The sequence below is a fragment of the Nicotiana tomentosiformis genome, chromosome 8 (genome assembly GCF_000390325.3).
Source record: "Nicotiana tomentosiformis chromosome 8, ASM39032v3, whole genome shotgun sequence".
Classification (NCBI taxonomy): domain Eukaryota; kingdom Viridiplantae; phylum Streptophyta; class Magnoliopsida; order Solanales; family Solanaceae; genus Nicotiana; species Nicotiana tomentosiformis.
The window spans coordinates 56,322,722-56,339,776 of NC_090819.1; the positions used below are offsets into that span (position 1 = coordinate 56,322,722).

Sequence of the window (17,055 nt, forward strand, 5' to 3'; positions counted from 1 at the left end):
CGGACCGTAATGGTGCCTAACATTTGACTTACTAGGCAAGCCAACATTAGAATAATGTTATCAATTTTTAAAACAATTTATAAATTTATTAATAACAAAGAACAAATACGGAAGTAAAGTCTGAAATGTAGTGAATAATCCATAAAAATAACAGTGTCTAAATACCATCCCAGAATTGGTGTCATAAGGGCACGAGCTTCTAGAATAATACAAATAAGGCTCTAAATAAAATAAAGCTGTCAGGAAATAAATACACAGCTAAAGTAAAGTAGACGGGGACTTCAGAACTGCAGACGCCGTACAGTTATACCTCAAGTCTCCTCTGAGTAGCTGAAATCCGAGCAAGTCTATGGTACGCCGTTGGGACCAACTCCGAAATCTGCACAAGAAGTGCAGAGTGTAGTATCAGTTCAACCGACCCCATGTACTGATAAGTGCTGAGCCTAACCTCGACGAAGTAGTGACGAGGCTAAGGCGGGTCACTTGCATTAACCTGTACGCAATATTAGTAACAACAACAAATAATAGAAATAAATCAGTTAATTCATTTAATAATTGAAGCCAACTCAGCAGTCATAATCAATTATTATTTCAACAAATTTCCGTTATAGCGTGCAAACCGCTTCCACAATATATTCATCTTCAATCCTCTCATATAATTATTTTAATCAAGTATATATTGACTTTTAAATAAGTCTATTACGGTGTGCAATCCGATCCCCCCAATATGGACTTTTGTTTATATGTCTGTTGCGGCGTGCAAATTGATCTCCCAATATGGACTTTTTTTTATAAGTCTGTTGCGGCGTGCAACCCGATCCCCCAATATGGAGTTTTTAATAAGTCTGTTGCGGCGTGCAATCCGATCCCCCAATATTGTTCCTTTCAATCAATTATGTTGCGGCGTGCAACTCGCTCCTCCAATATATTCATTTACCAATTCTTATAGAAGAAATTTTCCCAATAAATGCAACAATTAATATAAAATTATAAGACAACAAGCATACAATAATTATGATTTAATTATGAAATAAATAATGACAAATAGCAATTTATTATGGAAATCAGGGAGAAAATAGGCAGTTTAATATTTAATATGCTAAATGTCAAATAACAATTAAGACACATAATTCATATAGCATGTAACAATTAATGCAGGAATTCAAGAATTAATATTTGACGAAGAATAGGAGAGAAATAATTATTATAATAATTACTTCATGATTTAAAATGATTTATGATTTTCAAGTAATTATGGAAATAATTAATTTGACGACGTATAGACACTCGTCACCTCGCCTATATGTCGTTCACATGCATTTCACATAACAAATAGTTTAAGGGTTCTATTCCCTCAAGTCAAGGTTAACCACGATACTTACCTCGCGTTGTAAATTCCAATAAATTATTCGACCACAGTTTTTCCTTTCGAATCTGTCTCCAAAAACGTCAAATCTATTCACAAACAATTTGATATACTAAATACGGATCATAGGAATTAATTTCATATGAATTTATTAATTTTTCGGATAAAAATCTGAAATTCATTAAAATATTTGACAGTGGAACTCATATTTTAAATCTCGAAAAAACTTATGAAATCTGAACACCCATTCCGAGACGAGTCCAACCATACAAAAATTATCCAATTCCGATGTCAAATGGACCTTCAAATCTTAAATTTTCGTTTTTGAAAGATTTTATAAAATTCTGATTTTCTTCCATAAATTCACGGATTCATGATGTAAATGAGTATGGAATCATGAAATATAATCAATATAGGATAAGTAACACTTATCCCAATGTTTTCCCGTGAAAATCGCCTTACCCGAGCTCAAAAATTAAAAATGGTTGAAAATGGGTCGAAACTCCATTTCTAGAACTTAAGTTCTGTTTTTCAGATTTTTTATTCATCAAGATTGCAAAAATTCGTTCGCGATCGCGTAGAACAACTTTTGCCCAGATTCATTTTACTCTTCGCGATCGCGGGAATGGCTTCGTGATCGCAAAGCACATTTTTGCACAGGCTGCCACTTTGCTCTACGCGACAGCGACATCACACACGCGAACGCAAAGCATAACCCCGTAGACCTACGCGATCGCGGACCATTTCATGTGAACGCAAAGAACAAATTTGAGTACCCCAGCTTCTGCCTTATTTCCTCTTCACGAACGCGAGGACTCGATTGCGAACGCGAAGCTTTGCACTTCGACCCTTCGTGAACGCGTGCCCTCGGTCGCGAACGCGAAGCACAATTGTGCCACTCCAACTTTCCTCTTCGCGATCATAGGAATGGCTTCACGATCGCGAAGCACAAAACACCAGATGACGGCAGAAGCTAAAAACCAGATTTTTTAATTTCAAAATCATCCCGTAGCCTATCCGAAACTCACCCGAGGTCTCGGGGCTCCAAACCAAATATGCACACAAGTCCTAAAACATCATATGAACTTGCTCGTGCGATCAAATCGCCAAAATAACACCTAGAACTACGAATCGGATACCAAATCAAAGAAGATTTTCAAGAAAACTTTAAAACTTATATTTTTACAACCGGACGTCCGAATCACGTCAAATCAACTCCGATTCTCATCAAATTCGGCAGACAAGTCATAAATATTATAGTGGACCTATATCGGGTTCCAGAACCAAACTACGGACCCTGTGTCAATAAATCCAACATCAGTAACTTCTTAAAATTCATTAAGCTTTCATCTTTTAATTTTTCATCAAAATTCCATATCTCGGGTTAGGGACCTTAGAATTCGATTCCGGGCATACGTCCAAGTCTCAAATCACGATACGGACCTACCGGAATTGTCAAAATATTGATCCGAGTCCGTTTACTCAAAATGTTGACGAAAGTCAACTCAGTTGAGTTTTAAAGCTCTATTTTACCTTTTAATCCATTTTTTACATAAAAACTTTCCGAAAAATTGTACGGACTGCGCACGCAAGTCGAAGAGTGATAAATAGTGCCTTTTGAGATCTTAGAATATAGAATTAATTATCAAATTTAAAGATGACATTTTGGGTCATCACAGTTGCCGTCTCAAAAGAGGTGTGAACCAAAATCATGAACTTTTTTATTCTAAATTTCAGTAGCCTCTCGATTTAGGCTTTCTATTATTTTTTTATTTTGTATTTTAATTGATATGCCAGCCCAAAAATGAAACGTTTGCCTTTAGACTTCAAGGTTATGAAGAGTCGCTAGCTTCATTAATATGAAGGATCATGTCTTTTCAAATAAATTTGGTGTCTTATTTAAAATTTGATGTTTTATTTAAATTATGAGTATAAGTTGGGTATTTAGGTTATTTAAAAGGGTATTTAAGCAATTCAACTTTTTAGTTAAGAGCTTCCCACTTTTATAATAATATAGATAAGCAATATTTTCAAAAAAAAAAAGATTCATTAAATTAGTCAATAAAAAGAGTTTAAAAGGGAAAATTCGTCAAATCATAATTATTTTGTGTTAAAGATAAGGTAAAAGGATTGTATAAAAAAATTAAAATAAGGGAAGTAAGCGTAATATTGTAAACCACAAGCGAGGCCATTGTGATAAAGCGAAATATGCGAGAAAATCTCTGAAATTATCCCTAAAAATAATGAAGGAAAATTACCAGCATGCTTAATAATGTCTAGCCTTTTACATGAATTCAAGGGTTTAATGCGCAAAGATTACATGTGCTTTAATTTAAAATTAATAACAATTTAGAACGGTTCCATTTTTTTTCTCTTGGTTTCTTACTTGACACGTTAATGGCAAATCTGTTATGCCTCCTAATCCATTGACAGAAGTCACAGAACCAAGAGTCAAACACTCTACCATAGTATTAGGATAATGAAAACAAAAGAAAAAAACTTAGTATTAGCAACTCTTGTTGACTACAAGCCAAAATAAGTTCAGTAGAAAAATCCAGTAATATTCTTCTCATCCATTAATCAAATAAACTTTAACAACTTGTGATGCACACAGTGCAGTCGAATGTGAACAGCTCTAGGAAATGAAGAATTTCGAAGAACATTTAGGCTAGATCAGGGTATCCACCGAGATGTTAGCTAAGAAAAGCAGAATTTAGAGAAGAAGAAGAATGTTATTTTCACGAATGAATTCCAAATGTGTACAATGAGATCTATATATGTAGCTAGATTTGATGCCCTCCCTTTCCCTCCATGAAACTAACTTTCTAACAACTTCCTAACTGTAACTAACTCTTTAACTAACTTCCAGAATCTTCCAACTAATTGTTTGCCACATTAGCTAAGTATTACAAAATGAAGTTAATTACATTTATTACTACTAAACATTGCAACAATACCCCCTACAGAAGCACAGTCTTGTCCTCAAGACTGGAATCAACGAAATCGATGCTGCAGCTCAGAACATATTCCCAAGTAGCTTGAGAGGCATCAATGCATGTCCATTTGACCAGCACTTGCACCGCAACTTTATTGCCTATCTTCACCATCCTCCTTGTTAACACTTCCTCAAGTATTGGACAGTAAGGACTAGAGAGATAAAATACAGGAGGATGACTGATGTTGGAAGGGACTTCATGGCATTTCTTCAGTTGAGAGACATGGAAAGTGGTGTGAATCAGAACATCAACAAGGAGGAGAAGCTTGTAAGCAACAACTCCAATCTTAGCATCAATAGGATAAGGGCCATAGTATTTGGCAGCAAGCTTGTTAAATGGTCTAGTGGCAACTGACACCTGCCTATAGGGTTGTAACTTAAGATAAACCTACTCTCCCACTTCAAAGTTCATGTCAGATCTATGTTTGTCAGCTAAATCTTTCATTCCCTGTTGTGCTCTCAATAGATGGAACTTCAAAAGAAGGATGATAGCCTCCTTAAAAGTCGAGGACCTATCAACCATTTTTGAAACAGCTTCACCATCTAGATAGGGAAGATGAAGAGGTGGTTTCTGGACATATAAAACCTCATAGGGACTATATTTGATGGCAGTATGATAGTTAGTATTATACCACCATTCAGCTAATGGTAGATACTTAGGCCAATCCTGAGGACTGTCAGAGCAGAAACATCTCAAATAGGTCTCTAGAGTTCTGTTCAAAACTTCAGTTTGACCATCAGTTTGAGGATGATATGTTGTTGATCTCTGCAGTTGAACACCTTGCATAGCAAACAATTCTTGCCAAAAATTGCTAAAGAAGATTGGATCTCTATCACTGGTTATGGTAGCAGGTCACCCATGTAGTTTAAAGACATTGTCCAAGAAGGACTGGGCCACTGTCTGGGCAGTATATGGATGTTGTAGGCTCATAAAATGACCGTACTTGCTAAGTCTACCAACAATAATCAAAATGACATCCTTGCCATGGGACCTAGGCAACCCTTCAATGAAGTCTAAACAGATGTCAGTCCATACCCCATCAGGAACATGTAGTGGTTGTAGTAGGCCAGGAGAGGCATCAGCATCATACTTATGTCTTTGGCACACATCACATTTGTTGATGAATTCTCTAACATTTGTAGCCATTGATTTCTAATAGAATAGGGACTGCAACCTCTTTAGAGTAGAATCCATGCTAGAATGCCCAGCTTGTGTGGTTGAATTCCACAAGATAATAATAAATGTTATGAGCTGTGGATCAGCACCAACCACCAGCCTACTCTTCCATCTTAGCTGGTTATTACACCAAGTAAATGACTTAAAAGGCTGAGTTTGCAATTTGGCAATCAATTCTTACAAGTAAGTATCAGAAGTCCAAGCGGCATTGATTTGATCATACAGGGAATCATGTGGAGACAGTAAAGAAATAGCTAATAGTTCAGAGCCAGGCTTCCTAGACTGGGCATCAACAGCTTTATTTTAAGCCCCTTTTTCATACAGAGAAATCAAAGACTATAAGCTTGAAAATGCCAGCTATTTGGAAATCAGTATGAATTTGTTGTTCGAGCAAATGCTTTAATGCTTTTTGATCTGTCCTGACAATGAATGGTTTCCCCAATAGTTAGTGTGACCATTTAGTAACAACAAATATGAGAGCTAATAGCTCCCTATCATAGACAGACATGGCTTGATGTCTGGGTGCTAGACATCTACTGATATAAGCAATTGAATGCCCCTGTTGCATCATCACAACACTTATGCCCCTACCACTTGCATCAGTATCAACCAAGAATGGTTTTGAAAAGTCTGGCATTGCCAGTATAGGAGCAGAAATCAAGGCTTGCTTCAACTTCTGAAATGCTACAGTAGCTTCAGTAGACCAAACATAGCCATCCTTCTTAAGTAAATCATGTAATGGTCTACATATAATTCCATAACCTTGTATGAACCTCCTGTAATAGTCAGCAAGGCCTAAGAACCCTCTTAGTTATTTGATATTATCAGGAATGGGCCACTGCTCAATTGTTGTAAACTTCTTAGGACCTGTAGGAAATACTTCTTGTCTAATAAAGTGTCCTAAATACTTTACTTTAGGGACACCAAATGCACACTTAGACATCTTGGCATTCAGTTGGTATTTCAGCATTAGTTCAAAAATAGCTTCTACATGCTTAACATGATCAGCCATACATTTGTTGTATATTAGTATATCATCAAAAAAGACTAGCATTATCTTCCTTAGTAAGGATATGAACACTGAATTCATAAGGATTTGGAAGAAAGATAGAGCATTGGTTATCCCAAATGGCATAACCAAAAACTCATAATGGCCTTCATGAGTTTTAAAGGCTGTCTTGTGAGTGTCACCCTGAGCCATCCTCAACTGATGATAGCCTTCCCTGAGATCAATTTTAGAGAATACCACTGCACCACCCAGTTCATCCAGCATGTCATCTATAATAGATATAGAAAATTTATCCTTGATGGTCAGTTGATTCAACTCTCTATAATCAATACACAGTCTCCAGCTTCCATCTTTTTTTCCTATTAGCACAACAGGTGAAGCATAGGGGCTTGCACTATGCCGTATAACCCCCTGGTCTAACATCTCCTTTACTAACTTTTCTATGATGTCTTTTTTAACTCTAGGATATCTGTAAGGTCTTTTGTTGACTAGATTTGCTCCTTCAACTAATGAAATTCTATGATCAAAATCACCTCTATGAGGTGGCAAGGTACTAGGAACAACAAATATGCTAGCATATTGATCAATTAAGCCAGCTAACTCAGAATCAATAGAATCAGCTTATATAGCTTGAATATTATAGCAAGAATTTCATTTATCTTCACTGGTAGCTACAACTAGCATAAAGAACTGAGTATTGGCCCCCTCAATCATATTAATAGTTTTAGCCTTAGTTGACTTCAATTGATTAGTTGCTCCCCTTAGAACATACTTCTTACCCTGGTACATGAACTCAATAGTCATATTCCTGAAGTCAAACAATACCCTACCTAAAGTATTCAACTATTGAACACCCAAGACAATATTCACATTACCCAAAGGTAACAATAAGAAGTCAGAACTGAATGTGGTACCTTGCAGAAGCCATTGGAGATTCCTGCAAACTGAAGCTGTTTGTACCCTCCTCCCATCAGCCACACTGACAGATTGAGCCATGATACTGCTGGATTTGCATCCTAGATTTTTGGCCATATCTTGGTCAATGAAATTGTGTGTGCTTCTTGTATCGATAAGGACCTGTAAAGGCCTTTTTTCATGGTAACCAGTTACCCTTATCGTCGGGTAACCTGTTACACCAGTGAAAGCCTGCAATGATATTGTCATGAGTTCATCAAACTCTTCCACAACTTCCTGCAATGAATCACCCATGGTTTCATCTACAATTGTATCACCATCCACAACTTCCACCATATAAATCTCTCTGTTGGAATTGCAGTTTTGCCGTGCAACATATTTTTTATCACAAAAGAAACAAAGGCCCTTAGCCCTTTTTCATCTATTTCTGCATAAATCAACCTTCTTCGTGGGATCCAATTAGGCCTAAACTGCTGTGAATCATTGGGTTTTCTGAATGTAGGTTGGACAGTGTTTGGTTTCTGGTAATTATGAGGTTTATAATGGTTTGGAGCTTGTAACATGCCATTTTAAGTTGGTCTATATACATGTTTCAATCTCCAGGTTTTGGCTTGAGCTTCAAACACCTCTTCTTGTAACCTTGCAATCTTTTAGGCTTGCATTAAGGTCCTTGGGGCTTGCTCTTTTACTGCCTTATTGAGTTGAGGTTTCAACCCACCCAGAAAATAACTGATAGTGTTCTCATTAGAGAGATTCACACCAGTTAGCAATCTATCAAATTTAACTTGATACTCTTTTACATTGCCAGTCTGTACCATATTTTTGAGAGACTCCATATGATCTTCAAACTCTCACCCAAACCTTTCTTTCAAAGCTATTACATACTCAGTCCAAGTAGGGTCAATTACTGAGTTTCTAGCCTTGATGTAGGCTCTATGCAAAGCAATTGCCTCACCTTCCAAGTGAATTGAAGTCACCTTGACTCTCTGATCTAAAGGAACTTCGTCCATAGCGAAGAATTAATCCACCTTATATAGCCATGTATTCAAATCATGTCCAAAAAATTTAGGAAATTCCAACCTAGAGTACCTAGTGAAGAAATTATCAGTAGTTGTTTGACTAACCTGATTATCTCTTAATCTCCTTTCAGTTCGATATCAGCAGAACAATCTCTATTCTCTATTGAAGATTTAGCTCTAAACACTTCAGTTCCATTTCCCTTCTTGCTGATATTGTTGATAGTAGTTCCCATCTCCATTAATTCCTTATCAACTACTAAATTTCGCTCATTCATATTAGTCATTCCTTCCACAAGTTTCTGCAATTGCAATTGAACCTGGATAAGTTTTTCCCCCATTTCTTTAGATTGCTGGTCTTGACTTCTATTTCTTGTCAAATATGTCATGCTTTAGATCAAAGGATCGAGAAGCTCTGATACCAATTGATGCACACAGTGCAATCGAGTGGGAACAACTCTAGGAAATAAAGAATTTCGAAGAATAATTAGGCTAGATCAGGGTATCCACCGAGATATTAGCTAAGAGAAGAACAGTTTAGAGACAAAGAATAATGTTATTTTCATGAATGAATTCCAAATGTGTACAATGAGATCTATATATGTAGCTGAATTTGATGCCCTCCCTTTCCCTCCATGTAAATAACTTTCTAACAACTTCCTAACTGTAACTAACTTCTTAACTAACTTCCAGAATCTTCCAACTAATTATTTGCCACATTAGCTAAGTATTACAAAATGAAGTTAATTACATTTATTACTACTAAACATTGAAACAAATTGTTATCAACTGTCAAATCTCAGAAAGGGAAGAGTAAGAAGGGAAAAAAGAAAAGTAACCCAGAAAAGAAGAGACATAAGGGCATGTCAAAAACAAAAAGAAATAGAAAATCACTTTTATTATTTAAATGGAACAAAAGCGCAAAAACAAATATTAACAAGAACAACATAAATAATACCTTGTGCAAATCTCCCATCGATTGATCGTAAAAAATTTTGTACGTTCAACCAAATTTTGTAGGTGTCAGATGTAAGTCTGCAAATGAGGCCCAGACTTGAGATTTGCACGGTGATGCGTTTAGCAAGCTACGGTGAAGGTTGCGAAAATGACATAACTAAGATACTTCGATGTTGTTATTTATTTTTTAACCCCAGTAATAGAAGTTTGGAAAAAGAGTTCCACTAGAATTTTAATATTATACGTTGGGAATTTTCTCGATCGTTAGTCTTAAAGCACGCAGCGGTCACGATGATTATTAGGATTTTATCTCAAATCCTGACATATCACCAGAAGTTTCAAGTATTGTGGTTGAAAATTCTAATGATCATCATAATAATTGGAACTTCAAAATTCTAGGACTGAAATTTTTGGTAATCATCAAAAGTTCTAGTGCTTCAAAATTCTTATGGGTTATTTAAAATTCTGACGAGTATGTTTTATGTAACGACCCGACCGGTCGTTTTGAGCTTTAATATTTTGTTCGACAGTTTGAGACCTTGAAAAGCTTCATATGGTACATTATGACTTGTGTGTATCGGTTCTTTGGATTTTTGAAAGGTCCAAAGTTGATTTGGAAGAGTATTTCTCAATTCGGAAGCTTTAAGCTAGAAGAGTTGACCAGGATTTGACTTTTGAGAAACGATCTCAGAATCGGGATTCAAAGGTTTTAATAGGTTCGTATGGTAATTTTGGACTCGGGCATATGTTCGAATTTAATTTAGATGTTCCTAGAAGGTTTTTGGCTCTATTTGTCAAAAGTTGGCAATTTGAAGAATTGGAGAGTTCAGAAGCTTGATCAAGAGTTGACTTTAACAGTATCGGGTTCAAATTATTTTTCCAAAAGTTAAAATAGGTTCATTTTATCATTTGAAACTTAAATGCAAAGTTTGGTTGGAATCCGGATTGGTTAGATGTAAATCGGATGCTTGGTTGCAAGTTGTAAGTTCTTGAAGTTAAGAGAATGATTTTGATCTTTGATTATTGCTTTTGATGTTATTTGAGGTATTTTGAGCCTTTGGATGAGTTTGAATAATGTATTTGGACTTGTTGCCATGATTAGATGGGGTCCCGTGGGGCTAGGGTGTGATGCGGGATAGTTTAAGACCATTTTGGTTGTGTTGCGTTGCTGGTTTTTAGTGATGTTCAGATGAGCATCACGATTGCGGTAGGAGATTCACAATGGTGAAGTGTGTTTTAGGGTCCCTGGTAACTTATTCATCACATTCGCATCGTGGGAAGCGCATTCGCGGAGTATTGTGAGTTATCTGCATCGCCTTCATGCATCAGGCATCGCGTTTGCGATATTTTGGGAGTCAACGACTAGTAGAGGTCGTGTTCGCTACTAGTCTTCCACATTCACGTAGCTTGAGGCCAGTTGGGCATCGCGTTCGTATGACTCTATCTACATTCGCATAGAAGGAGTCATGAGTAGTGCGGATTGGTGAATCACGATCGTGATGGCTTTGCCGCGATCGCATAGAACACTACTGGGTAGACTATTTTAGTTGCTATTTTTGGGACTTTACCCATTATTTCATATTTTGAGACCTAGACATCGAGAGGAGAATTTGAAGAGCAATTTCACTACTACATTAGAGGTATGCAATATTCACTTAGAATTGGCTTTATATCTTATTTTTCAATGGATTTCTACATCTAACACTTGGAATTATGAAAGGAAATTTAGGATTTGTGTCTACACATTAAGTGTATTTTGGGGATTTGAGAACCAATTTGAACTCAGTTTTGGAAACTAATTACATATTTGGACTCGACAGGTTATGGGACATCGGATTTTGGTATTGGTTTTTGATTTCGGGTACTTGGGCAGGTTGACTTTTGAAACTTTCTTCAAAGAATAAATCTTTATGGATTAGGATCGCTTCCCATGGTATTGTTGGCTTCCTTAGATGATGTTTGGCTCTGATTTGCACGATTGAAGGGCTAGACCGAGGTTTTGACACGATTCGAGGTTGAAGACTAGCACGAATAAGGTAAGTATCTTGCCTAAGCTTGGGTTAAGGACAATTTTCCTGTTGGCTAGGATATTTGTTATGTATTGGGGGTGACGTATATGTGAGGTGATGAGTGTATATGCGTGCACCATGGTTATTCATGATTCGGCTAGTTCTTAGGCCATTATATGTCCTATTTTGCTATCATGCTTCTTTGATATCATATTTTCTCCACTTGTATCACTACGTAGGCTATTATTCATGCTAGAAATCATGTCTAGGCTATGCGTTTATCTGTTAGAGACATGATAGGGCTGTTTTTACAATGTGGAGTTGCTTGCTTTAATCGTAATCTTATTTTTCAGTCATGATATTATATCCGTATATTATATCTCTGCCTCTGTGCACTTTTTATATGTTATCTCACATATTGTTAATGTCCTTATTTGTATGACACATGTTTGAGCTGAGTTGTGGCACATTGGTATATTCCGTGCGATATTTTGATTTTGATACTGTGAGATGTGAGTATATTGAGACTTGAGCAGATTGATAACTGATTTTGTGCCATAGAGCCGTATTGATATTGATAGTAAGGTGATGCGTACGCCATGCCCCATATTAGGCTGAGTGGTATTGATAGTGAGGTGATGCGTGCGCATGCCATATTGGGTTGAATTATGGTGATCGTTGACTTTGATCCGATCAGCGCTTGGGGTAGGAGCAGCCCCTCCCGAGTCAGGTGATAACCTATGCTACTTTGGTCCCTGTGAGTGCAGGAACATCTTACGTGCTAGGTAAGGGACTTATATATGCACTCGTACAGTGCTAAGAGTGTGTATATGTGTGTGTGTGAGAGGATCCATGGGCATCTTGACTGCCACCGTGAGAGTGTTGAGACTATAATTGAGAGGCACTGTGTGCCGAGCTCTTTTAATGTGCTGGGACTCAGTATATTTGATATTTATACTATGGTATTTGTTGATTTGGCATGTATAATTGATATGCAGGCGTAGAGTTGTAATTTTCCTCATGCTAACTAGTATTCGATGTCTCCACTTGATGTTTAGATCTTTGATATTACAGTTTTATCTTGTTAAATACTTGTCTAAGTGAATTCTATGGAAATTGATGCCTTGACTGTTATATCTGAAAAACACGCCTACTTCTCCTCCTATTGTGTTAAGTTGAGCCTCTTGTTATTTGAGTCGCTTTTTTCTATATGTTATTATTCTGTTGTTATTGTTGTTTTTGGCCATAGAAAGTGAGCATCGGACCTTACCAAGCTCATCACTGCTTTTAGACTGAGGTTAGGCTTGCTACTTATGAGTACATAAAGTTGGTTGTACTCATACTACACTCTGCACTTCGTGTGCAGATCCAGGTGTTGCTAATAGTAGCAGTTGCCAGTGAACTATTTTCGGATTTGCTTGGGGGTTTTGAGGTAGCACTGTTGTTCCGTTCGCGAGGCTTGAATTCCTCCCGTTTATCTTATGTTCTTATTTTTTAGTCTCCCAGACAGTACTATATTTTATTCAGACATTGTATTTAGCATTCTGTAGAGCTCATGCACTCGGTGACACAAGGTTTTGGGTGGATTTCAGTTGTAATGACATTTAAAATTCACTTATTTATATCGTTTTGTTACTTGAGATTATTTCTTATTATTGTTAAAGTTTGTTTTTTGCATATTTGTTGTTGGCTTGACTAGCAAGTAGTGTTAGGTGTCATCACGACTCTGGTGAAATTTTGGGTCGTGATATTTTAGAATTCTGACATGATTTCTAACATGGATCACAGCTCAATTACTCTAGCACGTAGAAATTTCATAGATACAAATAAGATTAGGTAACTACACAATTGTAACAATCGGCCGGTCGTTTTGAGAATTTACGTCCCGTTCGGCGGCATAAGGTCTCGAACAGCTCCGTATTAGGTGTTATGACTTGCGTGTGTGGTCGAGTTTGGTTTTCGGATGATTCGGGGTCAATTCGGAAGAAGGATTCTAGTTTTGGAAGCTTAAGCGGTTTATTATCCAGAATAGTGTCTTATGAGTTGTAGTTATGCTTTGAAGTTATTTTGGCTAGATTTGAGTCGTCCGAAGGTTATTTCACTTGAGAAGTTTATTTTAGAGTAACGGTCTATCTTCTTTGAGGTAAGTATCTTTCCTAACTTCGTGTGAGGGAACTACCCCTTAAGACGTGAGTCTTTTATGCTAATTGTGTTATGTGAAGTCCGGGTACGCGAGGTGACGAGTACGTACTCGGGCTTATTTATGGAAAGTTGACCTTTTAGGGCTCTTAGGTCCTCATGTTCACTGAATATGAAGTTGTTTTGCTATGATTAAGTTTCCCATTTACTAGTTTCACCTCTACATGTTTTAATTGAAATTAATTGCTTCATGATCCACTTTTATTGCCTATTTGACTCTTATGTAACTTAATTAAAGTTGTTATCTATTCTATTGCCATGCTATCCCTCCCTAATCGCTTCTCCTTAATTGAAATTATAATTATCTCTTTTGTAATTGTTCATCCTTAATTGAGGTTATGATTATCCTTCCGCTGCTTACCCTTAATTGAATTTGTTGTATCTCTTTCGTAATTGCTCAACCTTAAAAGAAGTTTAGTTATCCAATATCTTAGTTGACTTAAGCCTATTTCGAATTATTGACTCATGTTATCTCCCTTGTTGTTGAACTATACTTTGTGGGATCATTGTTACATATTGTTACTCCATTGTTCAGCTATTCTTATTATGACTAGTATTCTCTATTGTGTTTATTCTTTGTGAACTCGTTCTACCATTTTCTTATGATCGAAAGCTCTTGAGTTGATTTACTTGCCCTAATCTTGTGTTATTATCATTGTTGTTGTTGTTGTTCTCAGTTTTGTGTTGCACGAGGTTTCTGCCGTGCCGTTGTTATTATGTTGCACGAAGTTTATGCCGTGCAGTTGTTGTTGTGTTGCACGAGGTTTCTGCTATGCTATTGTTACTATTGATATGTGCACATGCGGCATAAAAAGGCGGGCTATATATGTGGGTTGTGCATGTGGCTAGACAAGGTGGGAATATCATTATGCACGTGTGGCGAGACAAGGCAGGCATTTACTTTATTATTATGCAAGTGGCGAGAAAAGGTGGGCTATGTCGGGGATTTATTTGTGTTGACTTGAGATGGCCTGGGGGCATTGTTGTTGTTGATATTTGTGTTATGGCGTGCCTAATTTGTGTGAGTTTTACCTTGTGCAAATCATGGGGATAGTTTCTTATGTGCCGTTCATTTCCCTCTACTCTTACTCGTTGGCCTGAGCTGTGTTAGAACACTTGCACAAGCATACACGTAATTAATCACCCATATTTTTTTAAGAAGATATTTCCTGATATTATTGACCATTTATACACACCCTCGTCCACTTGCCTTCTACGTGAGAATGGTTCTCTTGGCACGTGCGTCGTCCGTGCGGTTACTAGTTGAAATGAGGGCACAAGATGCCAAGTGTTTTGGGTTCACAAAGTGGGACCCGTGACTTGTGGATATTTTGAGGCTTGGTACCTCGTGGTGATTATTGGATAAAACCTGATGTGAAAGTGGTTATTCTCATCTAGTTTCTACCCGTCCTTCGTTTAATTGTGTTCACCGGATTTAGACTGTGCTCAGCTTACTCTACTATGCTATTACTTGTTGTGTTCCGCTGCTAATTGTTGTTTCTATTTTTTATTGCAAGTACCATATTAGTGTTGTCATTACACGTAATTTTATAGAGATGTCATGTTCTGTTAGTTCTACACTTATACTTATTCAGGTTATCAAGTCCAGTATGTGTCTTGACTGTCCCTCGTCACTACTCTACTGAGGTTACTCTTGATACTTACTGGGTACCGGTATGGTGTACTCATACTACACTTCTGCACATTTTTGTGTAGATCTAGGTAAATTCGGAGTCAGTCGATCGCTAGCTAGTTGTATGGATCTTGCTGTGGAGACTCAAGGTAGACTTGTTGTTGCGTTCACAGACCTTGGAGTCACCTTATGCTAGTGTACATGCACTATTTTACCTTTATTTCGAAACAGTTGTATTTATAGGTTTATGTAGAAAACTCTGTAGAGCTTATGACTTGTACTACCGGTTTTGGGATTTGTATATTTGTAAAGAGTTTTCTATTTTGAAATTGTGAGATGTTAGTTAAAAATTGTTGTTATTTCAGTAAATGTTAGGCTTACCTAGTCCCTAAGACTAGGTGCCATCACGATATCCTACAGAGGGAGATTTGGGTCATGACAACTTGGTATCAGAGCTCTAGGTTCATAGGTGCTATGAATCATAAGCGAGTTTAGTAGAGTCTTACGGATCAGTACAGAGACGTCTGTACTTATCTTCAAGAGGCTACGGGACTATTAGGACAGTTTCACTTCCTTCATTTTTATCGTGCGAGTTTATTGATCTCAGAGTTTGAGTTTTACTATTCTATTCTCTCACAGATAGTGAGGACACGAGTTGCAGTTATCGATGACGCTGCTCTCGGAGCAGGTAACGCTAGAGGCAGAGGCAGAGGCCGAAGAGGAGCACGTGTCGCAGCTAGGGCACCTACTAGAGCAGCAGTTGAGGAGCCACTAGTAGCTCCGGTTGGGGGACAGGTAGCAGAGGCGTCTGTTGTTACCCCCGGACTCTAGGAGGCCTTAGCAAAGTTCCTGAGCATGTTTGGTACATTGGCTCAGGCGGGGTTGATTCCGATTGCGCCAACTACTTCACAGACCAGGGGAGGAGCCCAGATTCTCGCCGCCCATACTCAAGAGCAGCGCGTTCCCATTGAACAGTATTCTAGGTGTCATGGCGACACAGCCTATGGTTCCAATTAGGCCCGTGGTTAGGGAAGCAACATCCGAGGAAGAGCAGCTTAGACTTGCAAGGTTCAAGAAGTATGACCCTCCTACTTTCAGTGGTTTGGCTTCATAAGGTGCACAGGGCTTTCTAGATGAGTGTCATCGCATTCTCCACACTATAGGTATTGTGGAGACGAGTTGGGTTGCTTTTACTATGTTCCAGCTTAGGGGAGCGGCTTATCAGTGGTGGCGATCGTATGAGTTGGCTAGTCTGGCCGATGCAGCTTCACTTTCATGGGCTCAGTTTTCAGAGATGTTCCTGAGAGAGTTTGTTCCTCATTCTCTTCGGGATGCATGCCACGCGGAGTTTGAGCAGTTGCGCCAGGGTACTATGTCAGTGTTAGAGTATACCATTAGATTGAGTGATTTGGCCAGATATATACCTGTTTTGGTCGCTACAGTTAAAGAGCGAGTATGTCGGTTCATTGAGAGGCTTAGACATGATATTCGATTCAGCATGGCCCGGGAGTTGGAGACGGATGTTTTATTTCAGCAGGTGGTAGAGATCGCTCACCGATTGGAGGGCATGTGGGACTAGGAGAGAGAGGACATACGGGGCCAGGAGAGAGAGGGCAGGCGAGGTCAGGAGAGATAGGACAGGGAGGGGCTAGGAGGCCTCGCAGACCGGAGAGATCCACTAGTCTTTACGTTGGAGGCAGGGTACGGCATGGTAGAGGTTTTGTGGGTCAGTCAGTTTAGTTTGCACTTCAGGCTTTGCATGGTATTTCAGGTGCTCAT

General features: G+C 38.1%; 1 protein-coding gene across 1 annotated transcript; it reads left to right on the plus strand.

Moving 5' to 3' along the window:
• The first annotated feature begins 16,264 nt into the window (after positions 1-16,264).
• On the plus strand, positions 16,265-16,855 carry LOC138897503 (uncharacterized). The gene is made up of 2 exons (XM_070183477.1): positions 16,265-16,376; positions 16,440-16,855. Exons 1-2 carry the CDS (start codon positions 16,265-16,267, stop codon positions 16,853-16,855), a joined length of 528 nt encoding a protein of 175 aa, XP_070039578.1.
• The last annotated feature ends 200 nt before the right edge of the window (positions 16,856-17,055 follow it).